At 39.8% G+C, this 14,661-nt stretch overlaps 2 protein-coding genes across 5 annotated transcripts; both read right to left on the reverse strand.

Annotated features, from left to right (window-relative positions):
• Nucleotides 1-1,597: 1,597 nt before the first annotated feature.
• LOC103321383 (ATP binding microtubule motor family protein) lies at nucleotides 1,598-9,033 on the reverse strand. 4 transcript variants are annotated; one of them, XM_089044871.1, is made up of 22 exons: nucleotides 8,458-9,033; nucleotides 8,076-8,275; nucleotides 7,867-7,990; nucleotides 7,691-7,785; nucleotides 7,382-7,517; nucleotides 7,218-7,283; nucleotides 6,961-7,023; nucleotides 6,541-6,591; nucleotides 6,316-6,398; nucleotides 6,109-6,223; nucleotides 5,346-5,412; nucleotides 5,081-5,235; nucleotides 4,745-4,939; nucleotides 4,613-4,666; nucleotides 4,331-4,405; nucleotides 4,128-4,227; nucleotides 3,387-3,475; nucleotides 3,031-3,134; nucleotides 2,795-2,873; nucleotides 2,328-2,596; nucleotides 2,160-2,238; nucleotides 1,598-2,081 (listed from the first exon to the last, which is right to left on the reverse strand). In XM_089044871.1, exons 1-22 carry the CDS (start codon nucleotides 8,941-8,943, stop codon nucleotides 1,983-1,985), a joined length of 2,784 nt encoding a protein of 927 aa, XP_088900997.1. In that variant the 5' UTR covers nucleotides 8,944-9,033; the 3' UTR covers nucleotides 1,598-1,982. The 4 variants fall into 4 exon arrangements, with proteins under 4 accessions (XP_088900997.1, XP_088900995.1, XP_088900999.1 ...); XM_089044869.1 differs by having other exon boundaries at nucleotides 4,128-4,230; XM_089044873.1 differs by lacking the exon at nucleotides 4,613-4,666.
• Nucleotides 9,034-10,181: 1,148 nt separating this feature from the next.
• On the reverse strand, nucleotides 10,182-13,861 carry CLV1 (Leucine-rich receptor-like protein kinase family protein). The gene is made up of 2 exons (XM_089046053.1): nucleotides 11,024-13,861; nucleotides 10,182-10,871 (listed from the first exon to the last, which is right to left on the reverse strand). Exons 1-2 carry the CDS (start codon nucleotides 13,602-13,604, stop codon nucleotides 10,519-10,521), a joined length of 2,934 nt encoding a protein of 977 aa, XP_088902179.1. The 5' UTR covers nucleotides 13,605-13,861; the 3' UTR covers nucleotides 10,182-10,518.
• Nucleotides 13,862-14,661: the final 800 nt, after the last annotated feature.

Genomic DNA, 14,661 nt, shown 5'->3' on the forward strand with positions numbered 1-14,661 from the left:
GACCAAAACTGTCAATTCCAGTAAGCCCTTTTGTGGGGCTTCTCATGTAATGTAATTATGTAATGACTTCCGAAGAAAAGGAGTGGGGTGGACGTGGTCTAAACTGAAAACGAGACGGGGCTATCCTTGTCATTTTCATGGGGTCCGGTCGGTCCCCCTCCGGGTCACGTGTGGTGCACACATGTGACTTTTGTGAAATGGTGGTTTTTCATTTTCAATGCCTAGACAAATTTCATGCATCCTTCCAAAGCTATTGTCAAACAAGTCTCCCTCATCTTTGTTTCTTTTTCAATGCCGAGGAGTCATAATAAAACGCAGTTGCCTTTGGTTGATGGTAATTTATAAATTACAGTTGCTAAGCATGAAATGGACTTACTAGTTTATGTACAATGTTTATTCTCATGCTAAACCAACAAAATTGGGACTGGTTGATTGCTTGCTTGACATTACGACATATCCCAAGGTCGGGGAGCTCTTTCCAGTTATCAAGCGGTAAAGATAAATGTTTCTGTTTTTATTATTATTTAATTTCCCCTTCTTTGATTAAACCCTAGACTAGTAGACATAGACAACTTGCCTGCAGGTATTTATTTGATAGTGAATAAACCAGGTCTCTCGCCAAAATGACATAAATTGCCTCTTCAAAAAATCACAATCAGTTTGCCCAATCCCAATGGTTACCAAACTATCTTAATTACTTATTGGACTAGTAATACTCATCTTATCCTTGAGAATAAGGAAGCTCAATGTACTATTTTAAGCCTACAAAAACAGCAACAAATTATAAAATAGATTGAACAAATATTTTGTTCTTTAATTGAAGTTAATTTAAAAATATTCATACTTATAACTTATCCACATTGCAATAAATAAAAAAAGAGGAGAAAATTCAAATTTATTCTATTGTTAAGATTATGATTGCATGAGCCCATCGCAAACCCTAAATTATCTTATGTACATTTGCACGAGCACATTTTAGGAAGAATATGATTGAAGTGCCAAATTTGTTATCTATCTTTGCCATTTGCTGGCAAAACAACATGTTGCTAGTGTAGTCCGCCTGCCAGGGGGTAAATAATTTAAGGAGATGGTTAAGCATATTTAAAATATAGCCCACAGAAAAGACGCGGTAAACCACTGGGGAGAGCCTAAACCCTGAAGAAGAAAAATGAGCTCACATCACATTCAAACTTGCACACCATGGTTTTTCAGCAGTCCAATTGACACATGTAAAAACCATGACTATAACACAATCAAGTCAACGCAGGGGTTTATATTAATATTTTGTGTGTTTTAAATATTTTAAATTTTGTTTTAGGTAGAGGAAGGAGGGACGTAAATGGGTCGAAATTGAAGTGGGGAATGGGGATGACGTCGATGGACGACAGACCAACCCTGCAGCCCATACATAGAGAGACAACAGGTGACTGGCGCACTCAATTTGTAACAATATTTTGTGGAAAGCTAAATGGGCTTGAGAAGATTACGAATATAGGCATCAGATATTTTTATCAGTTTATTCATGACGGTACCTCAGATGGATGGATGATTTAGCGGAAAGATAAGTATAATAATAACTTAACCAGGACTAAAACAGTTTAAAGTCAAACTTCCCATTCATTAGTCATAAACCTTGAAAATTTATGGCATGATTAGCATTTCAATTTCAGTTTATCAATGGTTTTCAAAGGCTAAAAGATGCTGACCTCGCATAACATACAAGTGGGCCCATCGATCAAAAGACTCTTTCAATGGGATCAGCGGGTAAAAAGGGTTGTAGGTTGCAACATCTAGGAATGGCATTGACGGGTTTATGTGATAAGAAGTTTTGTACTTCTTCGCGCGGGAACCTTCACATATGTATGACGATGGGTGTGTTTTGGCCCAAAACACCAAAAAAGGCCCATCCCAGGTGGCAACGCCAAGTGTGGAGGAGCTACGTATACATAATTATGGGTATGTATACACTACTACTGCTAGTACTAATACTGGATATGAAGATCGCTCTTGAGCAAACGCAAAAGAGAGATGCTACCCTGCGTTATTTTTCTTTCTTCAACACCTGATTTCTTCTTCCCGCCCTGCAAAGCAAATTTGTTTAAAGCAATCTTAAAGAATTAAGCCCAGAGAGAGAGAGAGAGAGAGAGAGAGACTTTTACCTTTGGCTTCTCATCGTCATCCTCAATGTCCAAAGTACTGAAATGCCTTAGTAATAAGGATGATGCAGGCAAAAGTCTCCTGGTCATCACAACACAAAAAGGATTCAGAATAATTCATTTCATTAGCAAATAATACAAGAAAAAATGCGTGGCAGTTGATGAAAGCACCTTTTTGGTTTTTCTGCTTTTGTAGCAGTTGTTGTAACCCTCGGTTCACTGCAAGGAATATCAATCAATTCGCACTCTTTTGATTTCTCTGCTTTTGTAACCCTTGGTTCACTGTCAGGAATATCAATCACTTCGCACCCTTTTGGTTTCTCTGCTGTTGTAGCACTTGTTGTAACCCCTCGTTCACTGTCAGGAATATCAATCATTTCGCACCCCTTACTTGACACAAGATCTTCTTGCGGCGACGTCGTAGTAAAATTCAATAACTCCTAGAAGAAACAGGAAAAATGATCGAGAGAGAGATAGATAACTATTTGTTACATTCGAGCTTTCTACAACAACGGAATAAATTAGCAAGTTGTTTCGGAATCTCACACCGCATTCAAGTGAACTCAGATCAATTTCCAAGTGCAAGTTATATAAAAAGATATATATTTTTTGTAAAAAGAGAATGCTAAGAACTTTACCCGTGGCTTCTCAATCTCATCTTCAACATCCAAAGCCCTGCAATCCCTTTGCGATGGAGACGAACCAGGCGAAACTCTCCTGATTAGAACAACAAATACAGGCAAGAATTTAGTGAAAATAGACGCTTGATATGCAATCCTCTCAGGAAATCAATCTTCAGCATATGATACCAGGCAAGCAGGCAAGCAGGCAAGCAGGCAACCACAAATCTAAAATGATATGCTACTCCACTTACCTTTCCGATTCCCCCGACTGCAAAGCTTGGCAACAAGTACACTCACCATCTAGCAGGTCAACAGCATTGCACTGACCGGTCAATACAACATCTTCCGGTGATTCCTAGTTAATAGGAGAAAGAACCACATGCAAGTTGTCACACTAATTAAAGAACAGTCATATGCGAAGAAGAGATAAAAGAATCAATAGACTGTAGCCATATACTGATGGCTGGAAAGGACTCTGAAAAACCACAAGATGATATTCTATAAAACGGGAAAAGACGATTGGTTGGAAGTAGCAACACATTGCTAAAAACAAGCTTGAAAAAGTGCGATTTCAACTCAACAGATGAAATAGTTCAAGGACTCTAACCTCATCCTCCCCACTGAGCATGTGGTCCAGCTCAACAGATGAACAGCTATCCTTTCTATGCAGTGACTGGGAAGAGTTTACCATAAAACCTGGAAGCCTTGAACTTGTAAACAAAAGCTAGAAATCATGTAAAATAATACCTAGTAGGTAAAAGTGTATCACATTGACCAAAAATCAAGATTGTGAGAGATTCATGTGTTTTGTCGTCAAAGTCCACAAACTACCACTAAACAAGACCCTTAAGAACAGTTCAATGTAAAAGGTACGAATGACTGATTATTAACAATCAGATACTATATAACTATCATTAGCTGATAATGCCAGAAAGCACATCATTACATCCCAAAAAAACCAATGGATTTTGATATTCCTGATCGCCTAGGGAGTTACACAAAATATAATGACTTTTTGTGCAGAAATATTTAAATAAAGCGGGCCAAGTGCTATCTGGCCCAAAGGCTTCAATTCAAATGCCCATGAAAAGAACAAAAATACTAAAAGCCATATAGTGTTTAATTTCTAAGCAACCACTAAATCATTTCCAGTCCAAAGTGACAAATAGAACCCCAGAACAATCTCCAATTTGATCAATTCAACATGATGTATATTCCAGTATCTCTAAGACCAGCAGCATCTGAGGAATGTAGGTACCCAAATGTCCAGATTATATCCCAATCATAGAACAAGCTACAGGTACAACATGAAATGCAAAGGTAAAATCTTAAACTCTTCAAATCTAACCTGCTACATTTGCGCTCGAATAACTATCCTCCATTCTGACACATTTAGACTCACACAAATCCTCAGCACTATTTCCACAGCCAGAAAGGCTCTCACATGTCTGCTTTATATACCAGGTAACAGCTATGTTAAATTCCAATTCATCTAAAACATAAATTACTGTAGATTTTAAGAACAAAATCTTCTTTCCTGATAACTCGTACCTGATGATCCAGCTCATTTGGGTTTTCAAGTTCAAGACATGAAGCACTGACCTCACGAACATCCAAACTTTTCACCTAATATATGAGGAAAGGTATACCACTCAGTCCAAAGGCAATTTATTTTGCTTGAAATGAAGGTCCACAGGTTTTCAACATTTCATCTTAAAAAGGTAAACAATGAACTTAACATGGTTTTCACAATGAAATAAATGTTGGAAAATGCCCAAGGCCAAACATTGTATCAGGAAGGGAAAAAAGGAGTTGTGGGCTTAATATCTGCACCTGAGAGATAAAATTTTGATCCTTTGTTGGAGTGTATTCCCTTAAGGAGGCAGTCTGAATAGAACAGAAGTTTTAAAAGTACACAAACTCTAAGAGGAAATTAACAGTTGAGCAAGAAAAAATATGTCAAACCTCATCAACATTGATTTGCAGTGGTACTCTCTCGTGAAAATTCATATCCAATTCAACTATGCTGACCTCAACTGATTTTCTGTGGGAACATGCACAGGAGGACTTGATATCATTGAGCTCCTTTTTAAGCTCAATATATCTTGTACTTTCCGTCACAAGGCTTTCTCTGAGATGCTGGATTTCGTTATCTGCCACCTACTTATAAGTATAACAGAGTTGATGAGTAGATTTTTTTTGGCCAAAATTGATGAGTAGATTGAGCTAGTTAATTAATTGAAGAAATATGTATCAAAAGAACAACAAATCACTTCCCGAAATCTTTAGACTCTGGATTACCTTGAGTTTTTCTTTATACTGCTTCAAAACATTCCATAAAGCTTTAGCAAAACTCTGCATTATCTGATGGTTTCTCTCTCCTTCTCCAGAATCAGCACAACCTGATTTTGAAGGTGCACAACCACTCATGTCCACATTGCAGATTCCTGGCTCCTCTAAAAAAAAATATGCGTGTCACATATTCTCAATAGAAAATAAGAAAATTAGATAAGGGATCCAAGCAGTTGGAATGAGAAAAGAAAATAATAAAACCCATATAACTTACCACTGCTTTTGAGAGAACCTTCCTCACAAAGTCCATTTTCAGCTTCAATGCTTTTTCCTTCATCAATCTGAAATCAAACCAAAAGGAAAAATGTATACTTGGGCCAAAATACTTTATAAAATTACAGTAAGTAAGTTTCAACTTAGTCAATAAAATGTACACAATACGAAATCCAGTAGGATAGATGACCAGGAAAAAGGGAAATCAATGTTAGTACCAAAAATTAACATCTTATTCAGGTTAGGCTTGTCTTTAAATTCATTCAATTGTAATACAGACAACTGGGAACCATAATCGATGTCATAGTTCTTATTTCTTATTCAAACTATTAAGCTTAAGCATAGATGCAAAGAATATTTCATAAACAAAAAAACCAAATGTAATAATCAATTTACAAAACCAAATCTAAGATGAAATAATTTGTTTTCAAAACCCAATGTAAAACATAAAATTAAGCTTCAACATGTGCATGCATAAATACAAATACAGACCAGAAACCAAGTCAAAAAAGAAATTCTAACCCCCTTAAGGTATCATTTCAATCAAGAGGCATCTAGTGTTCTATTTACAATGATGCAGTCAAGCAAAGTTTCAAGAAAGCCATAGTTGCAGGGAAAAAATGAAAGTGAAATGATTTTACATTTACCCTTCAAAGAAGCATAATGTCAAAATGACATCTAATGCCACCAATCAAATTGGGACACAAAGTAAATATTAAATGATATTAAGAAGTGAAAGAATAATTTAACCAAAAAAGACATACCAAGCAGGCATCGGAACCAGTAACTTTCATTCTCTTGTGCCGCTCACTTCTAGACAAAGCTTGGACATGCCTTTTGTTGTATGAGATATTTGATGGTTCTTCAACATTCTTGTACCTGAATACATAATACAAAAAACAGTAACAGCTGACACCCAAAAAAATATAAATAATGAGTTTCTTGTGGGTTTGGGGAGGGGGGGAATTTACTTGATTTCCATATAAGGCGAGGCTTGTCTTAGCACGTAAGATGTATCACGATAATCTTCTTCTCCTGATTTCACTGTTAATATCTGCAAATTTAAAAATTAAAGCATGTGAGATCATTTGAAACACAGCAGAACTACAAAAAAAAATTAGCACTTGTTTTCAACATTCCTACTCATCAAAAATTTATGAACAAACTTATTTAGCCAATTACATAAGACAGCATACCAATGCCATCCTCTTCTTGCCTTCCAAATACTCTCGCAGGTACTTGGTCAACTGTCCAAAGATAAAAATCACATTCATAACATTTGATCCTAAGCAACTGGACTCAAGTTATCAAAAGACCTCCAAAGATAGCAATATTTCAGTGCCAATTAGAATATCTGATCTAACTTACAAACAAGATCCCATTCAAAATGCTTAAGAGAGAACTATGTACTTATAGTTGCCTCCAACAAAGCCTTTAAATAAGGTCCTTCAAAAAAACTTGTTTTGGTCATTAGATCAGATATGGACAACTAAGATGCACGATGGAGAAATGCGTCTCAGTAGCCCATATCTGATCTGTTATGTGTACATGTATAAATGAGCTATAGCCAAGTAAAGGACTAGTGACAAGAGTAAATCAGTAAAGGAAAATATTACCAAAGAGTTCTGGAAGTGCTTCTGCAAAGGCTTCTTAGGGTTCTTCTGATGCTCCAATAAAGACTAAAACCACAAAAAATGAAAGGGAAAACGACTATAGACACACACAGATTATATAAAGAGAGCTAGGAAAACAATAAGTGCCTTATAAGTCATCAAAAATAAGAAGGCAAAATCATACAAGCAAAATGGTAAACTGGTTATGATCAAGTGCACATGAAGACTGAGGTATAGAAAACAAACTTAAGGCTACATACTCTCAAGCACAAGCCAAAGACCATTGATGTGTTGTTGATGAAATTACTTTCAAGCAATCTTACTCCCTGAAAATTAAAAAAAGAAAAAGAAAACCAAAGCCATAAATTTCAACATCAACCAAACAGCTAGTTCAGTGAGAATAATTCAGTCACATGAGTGAAACCTGATTCCCAGTTCTTTTTTCTCTTTCAGCTCCAGCAAGATCAACAATACTAAGGACACCATCATTTGCTTGATCATTACCCTCTCCATTAGACTTGTCAGCAACACCACAGATGTTAATAATACACTGCGACCGGCTAGAAGCATATAAAGAAAAAGTTGCCATAATACTTATATGATTGTAAAGAATTAATTATCGAATGTAAGAAACCGTGTAGAAAATAGCTAAAATATAGAATACTTAAAGTCATTAATAACATGGAAACTCCAGTTAATGTAAAGAATTTTATAAGCTGAAGCACTGCCACACCTTGATTGGCTATTTGCATTTGTCATACCAGTTGCACGCTTTAGCATTGCCTGAGCAATTATGGACTCTGCCTGTCTAGCATCAGAAATGGCTATCTGTGTACAAAAATAGAGTAGGTGCTAGTTATTTTTAATATCCAACCACATAATATAAAAAAACTCAAAAGAGTACTCAACCTCTTGTAGGCCTTTTAGTGTTGATTGCTGCATGCATAAATCACCTCCATTAGGAGATAAATCAAATACTCTCTCTCCTTTCCCCCTTTCAGAGCTTATCTCAAAAATTGATATGAAAAATGATCTGTGAAAGAATGAAGATGTCATACAAAATAAATCGAGTAATAATTCATACTAGAATCTCTCATTGATTTGATACTGCCTAATACCTCATAGACTTAGAATTACTTCCTCGAGTCTGCCTGAAAATGTGTTGAAGAGCAAGGGGCACCATACCGGGCTGCCTGGGGCACCCAAAAACCGTATGAGTCTTTCCAGAGCCACTAGGCCCCAATGCAGCAAGCATCCCACTTTTACCCCTCAAAAAATCATCCACCAATGGCCTCACCATCTTCTCATACACCTCCTCCTATCAACAAAAACACATATTCGACAAAAAGAAACAAAAAAATAGATAAATTGTGATAATAGAAAGAAGAAGAAAAACAACCGAAAATGAAATAGAACTTTCGATTGAGTTTTACAGCACTTTCTCTGTAACCAAACAAAACATAAAGGAGAACTGAAGTCTATAAAGGGAATAAAGAAAACCTGAGAGGAATCAGGGGAGAAGACGTGGGAAAAGCCGTCATAAACCTCCGTCTTTATGCGGTTACTCTCTTGCAACGCTAGCGGTGGTGATAGCGTCACAGACTGCGGATTATTGACCCTAACACAGACCTCCGCGTCTTTGTTCATCTTGCTCTGCAACGCTCGTCCAATCGCCGATTTCTTCTTTGCGGGGTTTTGGGGCCAAACGTTTTTGAATCTTGGCTTTGAATTCCGATCTCTCCCAACGCCACCGTGCAGAAGTGGACGAATCCTCAGAAAAACTCTGAGGTTCTCTGACACAGGGTTTGCTTTAGCGATGTCCATGGAGAGAATATCCTCGGTTGGAAAAGACCGTACTTTGGCCACATCCGCGGAAGGCATTTCCGGAGCTGCCGTGGCTGGCGTTGGAGGAGGCCTAGCCCTCCGGTGTGGGTTACGCCGGACCGTCACCGTGTTTGGACACGGTGGTGGACTGTTGATCTCCATATTCGATGCGCCGGTGCTTGCTTTGTCTCTGCTGTGCGCCTATCTTCTGCTTTGCACTTTAGCGCTAAAATGGAGCGTGTTTAAATTGAACACAGCACTTCAAAAAAGCAAAGCAAAATTACAATTTTATATTTTCGAAGTTTTATAATTTTTATAATTTTATTTAATAATAAATAAATTTGATTTTAAAATTAAAAATAAATAACTTCATCCATTTCCTATTCTTTTCAAATCCTATTTCCGACAAATAAACATTGCCCCATTTAGACTGTACAGACCAAAGTTACAGTCTTATTCTTTGCATTGCAGAACACCTCATCTAATGAATCATTTGTTACAAAACACTTTGCTGCGACAATAAGACATGAAAAGATAAACTATAATTGCTAGAGCAATAACATATGAAATCGAAGCCCAAAAAAAACTTGTTTCATGAATGGTAAAGCCACTAACAATTCAATTGTGAAGTTATTATAGAACAATGCCAATATGGCAATTTCAGTCCTACAACCATACAAATTGGACCTCACAAAATCATTCAATATCAGGTGTAGTTCGCACAATTCCGTGCTCATTGGCTCACAAGAAACGACCAACTCTAATTACAATTTTGTATGGTATGATTAAAATAACTTATTGTTTTGAGTACTAACTTTATAAATAAATCAAATCAAATTCGTAGTTGTTGTCGCAACGGGTGAGTTAGCTATAGTTATTATCTTAAAATCTAATGATATATATTTTTTACTTTCAGTTTCTATAGTCTTTCTAGAAATAAAAATATATATTAAATCATATAAATCATGCTAGTTTATAATTTCATTGACTAATTTTTAATGTGTTTTTTTTCTTTTTATACAAGCGATATTTGTGGAATGATGAATCAAACCTAAGACCTCAAGTGCATGAATAAATGCTAATTTCCAATAAGGTTTAACATAAAACAAATACATATTAATGAAACCAAAAGGCACATATTATAAAATGAAAGTACTGATTCTAAACTCTAGTTTGTATTGGCTATTTGTGACTAGTGATTTTTTTGCCTAGATTATAAACTCTAGTCCTAGAATTTTTCAACAACAAAAAAAGTCAAATATATAGGTTTGATTTTTTTAATCCCCAAAATTATCCCCAAACTGCAGCCCACCTTTATTAGAGATGTGTTACATAATGTGGTATGAAAAATATGGTAACCTAGCATTTTTCTAGTCATAAAGGTAGTTTCGCCAAGGTAATGCATTCAAAGGCCAAAGTAATAGCCCAACATGATTTATTATATTCTTCAAGAGTCATTACAAGTTACAAGAAGAACCAACGCATCATATTACATTGCACTATAAAGTTACAAGAAGAAGAAGAAAGGACGAGACATATATTTACAGTGACAAAAGGAAAATGGATCCGTTTCAGTGAAAAGCAATAATATATTTGAACCCTTCTCCTACCATACCGTGGCAATGGCATTGGCAAGGCAACTACTTTGTTATGCACTCACTCACAAACTCTTGGCACAAAATTATTTGAACTTGGTGGGGATGCTGCGATTTTATTTACTCAAAAATATTATAGGCGCTAAAGGTTGGGAAGGCTTGGAGCAGAGCGTGGAGGATTAGTGAGCATGTGAACCACTTCCCTCATTGTAGGTCTTGCGGAGCTCTCATCCTCCACGCACATCATGGCAATCTTGAACAAGTGTATCACCCCTGCCAGTGGGTACCCACACAGCCTTGCATCCACCACTGCCAGTACTGATGCGGCATCCGACGGCTGAGACAGTTCTGATGTTGTTTTCCTCACCCACCTTACTATGTCCACCCCGTCTCCGAATTCACCCACCGGCTTCCTCCCGGCTATTAGCTCCAGCAGAACCACACCGAAGCTGTACACGTCGCTTTTCTCGTCCACCTTCAGTGTGTAAGCGTACTCTGTTCACACCAAAAACAAACACACACACACACACAAGTTCATGTTCATCCCACTTGAAAGTAAAAGTCTAAAGGCCTATTCATGAGCCCAAAAACAATTCAAAATTATTTCTCGTTGGGTGTTGAAGGAGAAGAAGAATAAAAGTCGGTACCTGGGGCTATGTAGCCATAGGAACCAGCAATCGAAGACATGCACTCGGAAGCACCAGCATCTTGCAAGAACTTAGCGAGCCCAAAATCGGCAACATGGGCCTCCAAGTCAGAGTCCAGCAAGATGTTATTGGACTTGACATCCCTGTGTATAATCAGAGGTGAGCAGTCATGGTGGAGGTAACACAATCCCTTGGCTGCCTCCACAGCTATCCTGTACCTCCTCTCCCACTGCAAATGCCCTCCCTTTGACCCATGCAACAGCTCCCCCAGGCTCCCATTTGGCATGTACTCGTACAACAGCAAATTCGTGTCCTTGTTCGACACGTACCCCAACAGCCTCACGATATTTCGGTGCCTGATTCGTCCCAGCGTTTTTATTTCCGCCGAAAAACCGTGATCGTTACAGTTACGTCCGGTGCCCCGCCCCACTAGCCGTTTGATTGCCACGTCAACGCCGTCTGGCATGGACCCGCGGTACACAATCCCAGCACCGCCTTTGCCTATGATGTTCTCTTCCTTCAAACACTCCAGCACGTCCTCTGCTTTGAAATCGAGCCGTTGGAAGGCGGTGAGCCTCCAAGCCCTAGATTTCTGCATCTCTCTCCTTCTCATTCTATACACGGTGATAAACAAGAATAGCAGAACCGTAGCGAGTCCAATTACGACAAGAGCGATCCTGGACGAACCAAACGCCTTGTGGTGTGGAAACGACGGGCACTGGACGTGGCGCTGCGGGGAACAGAGATACGGGTTTCCAGCAAACGACGTGTCGTTGAAGACCATAAACTGACCGCCAGTTGGGATTTTGCCGATGAAGTTGTTATCGGAGAGATCGAGCGTTGTGAGGCTGGTCATGTTGCGAATTTCATTGGGAATTTCGCCCGTGAATTGGTTGCTAGACAAATTGAGAATGCTCAGGACTCTCAGCTTGTAGATGCCTCTCGGAATTTCCCCAATCAGATTGTTTCGACTAAGATCAGCGAAGGCTAGAGAGGAACACTCAGAAATTGAAGCCGGAATTTCACCGCTGAGGTTGTTGTCGCTGATATTGATCTTCGACAACGACTCCAGATCAAATATCTCCGTCGGAATTTCACCGGAAAATCTGTTCATCTCCAGGGAAAGAGTTTGCAAACTCTTGAGATTTCCAATCGCCGGCGGGATTTTCCCGGAAATCCGATTCCGAGAAAGAGTGAGAATTCCAAGTAAGCCCCCAGACATTTGCTCTGGAAGTTGGCCAGACAAGTAGTTATCATTTAGCTCGATCATACTTACATTGGGCAAACTGAAAATGCCAGCAGGAATAGTTCCAGTGAGAGTGTTTTTCATCATTCGAATTTTGACGAGCGATTTGCACCGGCCGAGTTCCTCAGGAATGGGCCCGAAGAAGTGGTTATCCATCAGAATCGCCGTCTTCAACTGCCCTCCTTTGCACAAATCCCGAGGAATCAACCCGGTGATGTGGTTTCCGGTGATATCGAGGTCCTTGAGCCTTCCGTTCCGGCCGAGATTCTCCGGCAGCTCGAACGTGAAGTTGTTCTCCCAAACCTGAAGCACCTCCAGATGAGGAAAATCACCGACGAACCTGGGAATTGGGCCGTAGAGATTGTTCTTGTACAAATTGATAAGCGTGATGTTCTTGAGCTCTGAGAAGCTCTGGGGTATCTCTCCGGTGAGATCGTTGATGGAGAGATCCAAAGACATGAGGCTGACCAAGCCAGATAGTTCCGGAGGTATGCCGCCGCTGAGACGATTGACCTGTAAAAACAGAGAGTTCAAATTCTTCAAAAGGCTGAGATTGGTGGGTATGGTGCCGCTGAGGTTACAGCTGGCCATGTCGAGGACCTGCAGAGAGCTCAACGATCCCAACTCCGGCGGAATTCCGCCGTCGTAACTGTTATAGTAGCCGACGTACATTTCCTTGAGATTTTTCAAACGAGCCAAGCTCGCCGGGAACTTTCCGGTGAGCCAGTTGCCGTTAAGGCCTAAATGCTCCAAGCTCTGCATCTCCGAGTAAGTCTCGGGGATGTTGCCGGTGAAGTAGTTTCCGCCTAGTTGGAGATGTTTGAGGTTTTTGAGATTGACGATCTCCAGAGGAAGTGTGCCCGTGAAGTTGTTGTTGTAGGCGTCGAGAACTTGGAGCTCCGTCATTTGGAGCGTGATATTGCCGGGGAATCTGCCCCTGAAGACGTTGTTGGAGATGTTCAAGTGCCTGAGAGCGGTGAGGTTGGCCATCTGCATTGGAAGCCTCCCTGTGATGTTGTCTCCGGCGATTGTGAGGTTGACGAGCTTGTTGAGGAGCCCAATCTCCGGAGGAAGAGTGCCTAATAGAGGCTGATTGGAGACGTTGAGAGCAACCACTCGGAAGTCGCGGTCGCACGAAACTCCGGAGAAGGAACAGTGAGATGAGGGAGACAACGACGAAGTGTTCCAGTCCTCGAGGCCTGAACCTTTGGGTCCAATCATGGCGGACTTGAGTTTCAACAGTGCGTGAAGGTCACTGTATCCGCCGCAGGCTGAGCACAAAAGGAAAATCATAAAGCAAATGGTGAGAATCTGGCAGCAACTGGAGCTTACCATCTTTAATTAATGGTGATGTTGGTTCCTTGTTTCGTTGTTTCTGCTTCTGCAGATAGCGTTACTTGTATATATGCGAAGTTGAGCACAATGCAATAATATGGTGGTTTGGCCTTTTGGGAAATTGGGAGGAGAATCGAAGAAGTATCAGCGTCAAAGTTGAATAATAATTATAATAATGGATAAACAAATGGAAAAACTGGGAAGTGATGAGAGTGGGAGAAAGCGAGTTGCATCTTGCATGAGGGAGGGACGCTTCTGATTTCATGTCCTATGGCAAGCATTAGCTATAGGGGTCTGTCCAGTAAGACCGGGCAGTTTGGGTTGCGGGCCCCACAGTACCCTACTCAGTTCACGGTGCTAGACGGATGGTTAAGTCTGTGTGTGGACTAGGGCGCGCCTTGTATATTGGTAGTACAGGTACAGGGCAGACTGTAGTGGACGTTGAGATTGACGGCGTTAATGGGTTGTACTTTTTCCTCTCTCAATGGGATATGTGTGTTTTGACGGCGTGATGGGGTGGTCGTCTCAATGACAGATACTTGATAATATTGCTGCTGGCAGAGGCAGAGATGTCTCTTCTCGTCCCTGCCCTCCCGTGTCAGCTTCACCAGTTTTACTTTGACGTGATATAATTTCTTCCTCCTTACTTACTTACTGACTAATCCCAGTTTAAGTTTTATAATCCTTGTTTTTTAAGAAGTTTTAGATTCTATGTTTCATGGTCTATGATAGTGATGAATCAATAATATGTCCGCTATGTTTTAAATACATTTTTGTTGCGTGGCTATTAGCTAGCTAGCCAGCCTTTTGGATTTTAGTGATATAAATGTGTCTTTTTTTTTGGGCCAGTGTTGAGAAACAAAGGTGGATGCGGATGCTGCCTTTCTGAAAAGTGAGGGAGGAAGGATCTGAATGGGCTTGGGGCAAAGCTGGGCCCAGAGTAAAGAGTGTGTGTGTCTTTTCCCAGACGGTCAAATTTCCCTCTGACTCCATTTGGCTGTGAGCTAAAAAGTCCACTCTTCCTCTCTGTCCTTCATTTATCTGTCCTTTCTTTAGC

The sequence above is a fragment of the Prunus mume genome, linkage group LG2 (genome assembly GCF_029339155.1).
Source record: "Prunus mume cultivar Tortuosa linkage group LG2, ASM2933915v1, whole genome shotgun sequence".
NCBI classification, from domain to species: domain Eukaryota; kingdom Viridiplantae; phylum Streptophyta; class Magnoliopsida; order Rosales; family Rosaceae; genus Prunus; species Prunus mume.

Bases quoted from the DNA above. Each gene is read 5' to 3' on its own strand.
- LOC103321383 (XM_089044869.1), bottom strand. From the start codon at position 8,943: ATGGAGATCAACAGTCCACCACCGTGTCCAAACACGGTGACGGTCCGG. The intron at 5,413-6,108 runs GTATGTCTTTTT...GTTTGATTTCAG, and splicing joins CTGGTTCCGATGCCTGCTTG to ATTGATGAAGGAAAAAGCAT. The intron at 3,135-3,386 runs GTTAGAGTCCTT...CCTATTAACTAG, and splicing joins TGCTCAGTGGGGAGGATGAG to GAATCACCGGAAGATGTTGT.
- CLV1 (XM_089046053.1), bottom strand. From the start codon at position 13,604: ATGGTAAGCTCCAGTTGCTGCCAGATTCTCACCATTTGCTTTATGATT. The intron at 10,872-11,023 runs GTACCGACTTTT...TGGTGTGAACAG, and splicing joins CTATGGCTACATAGCCCCAG to AGTACGCTTACACACTGAAG.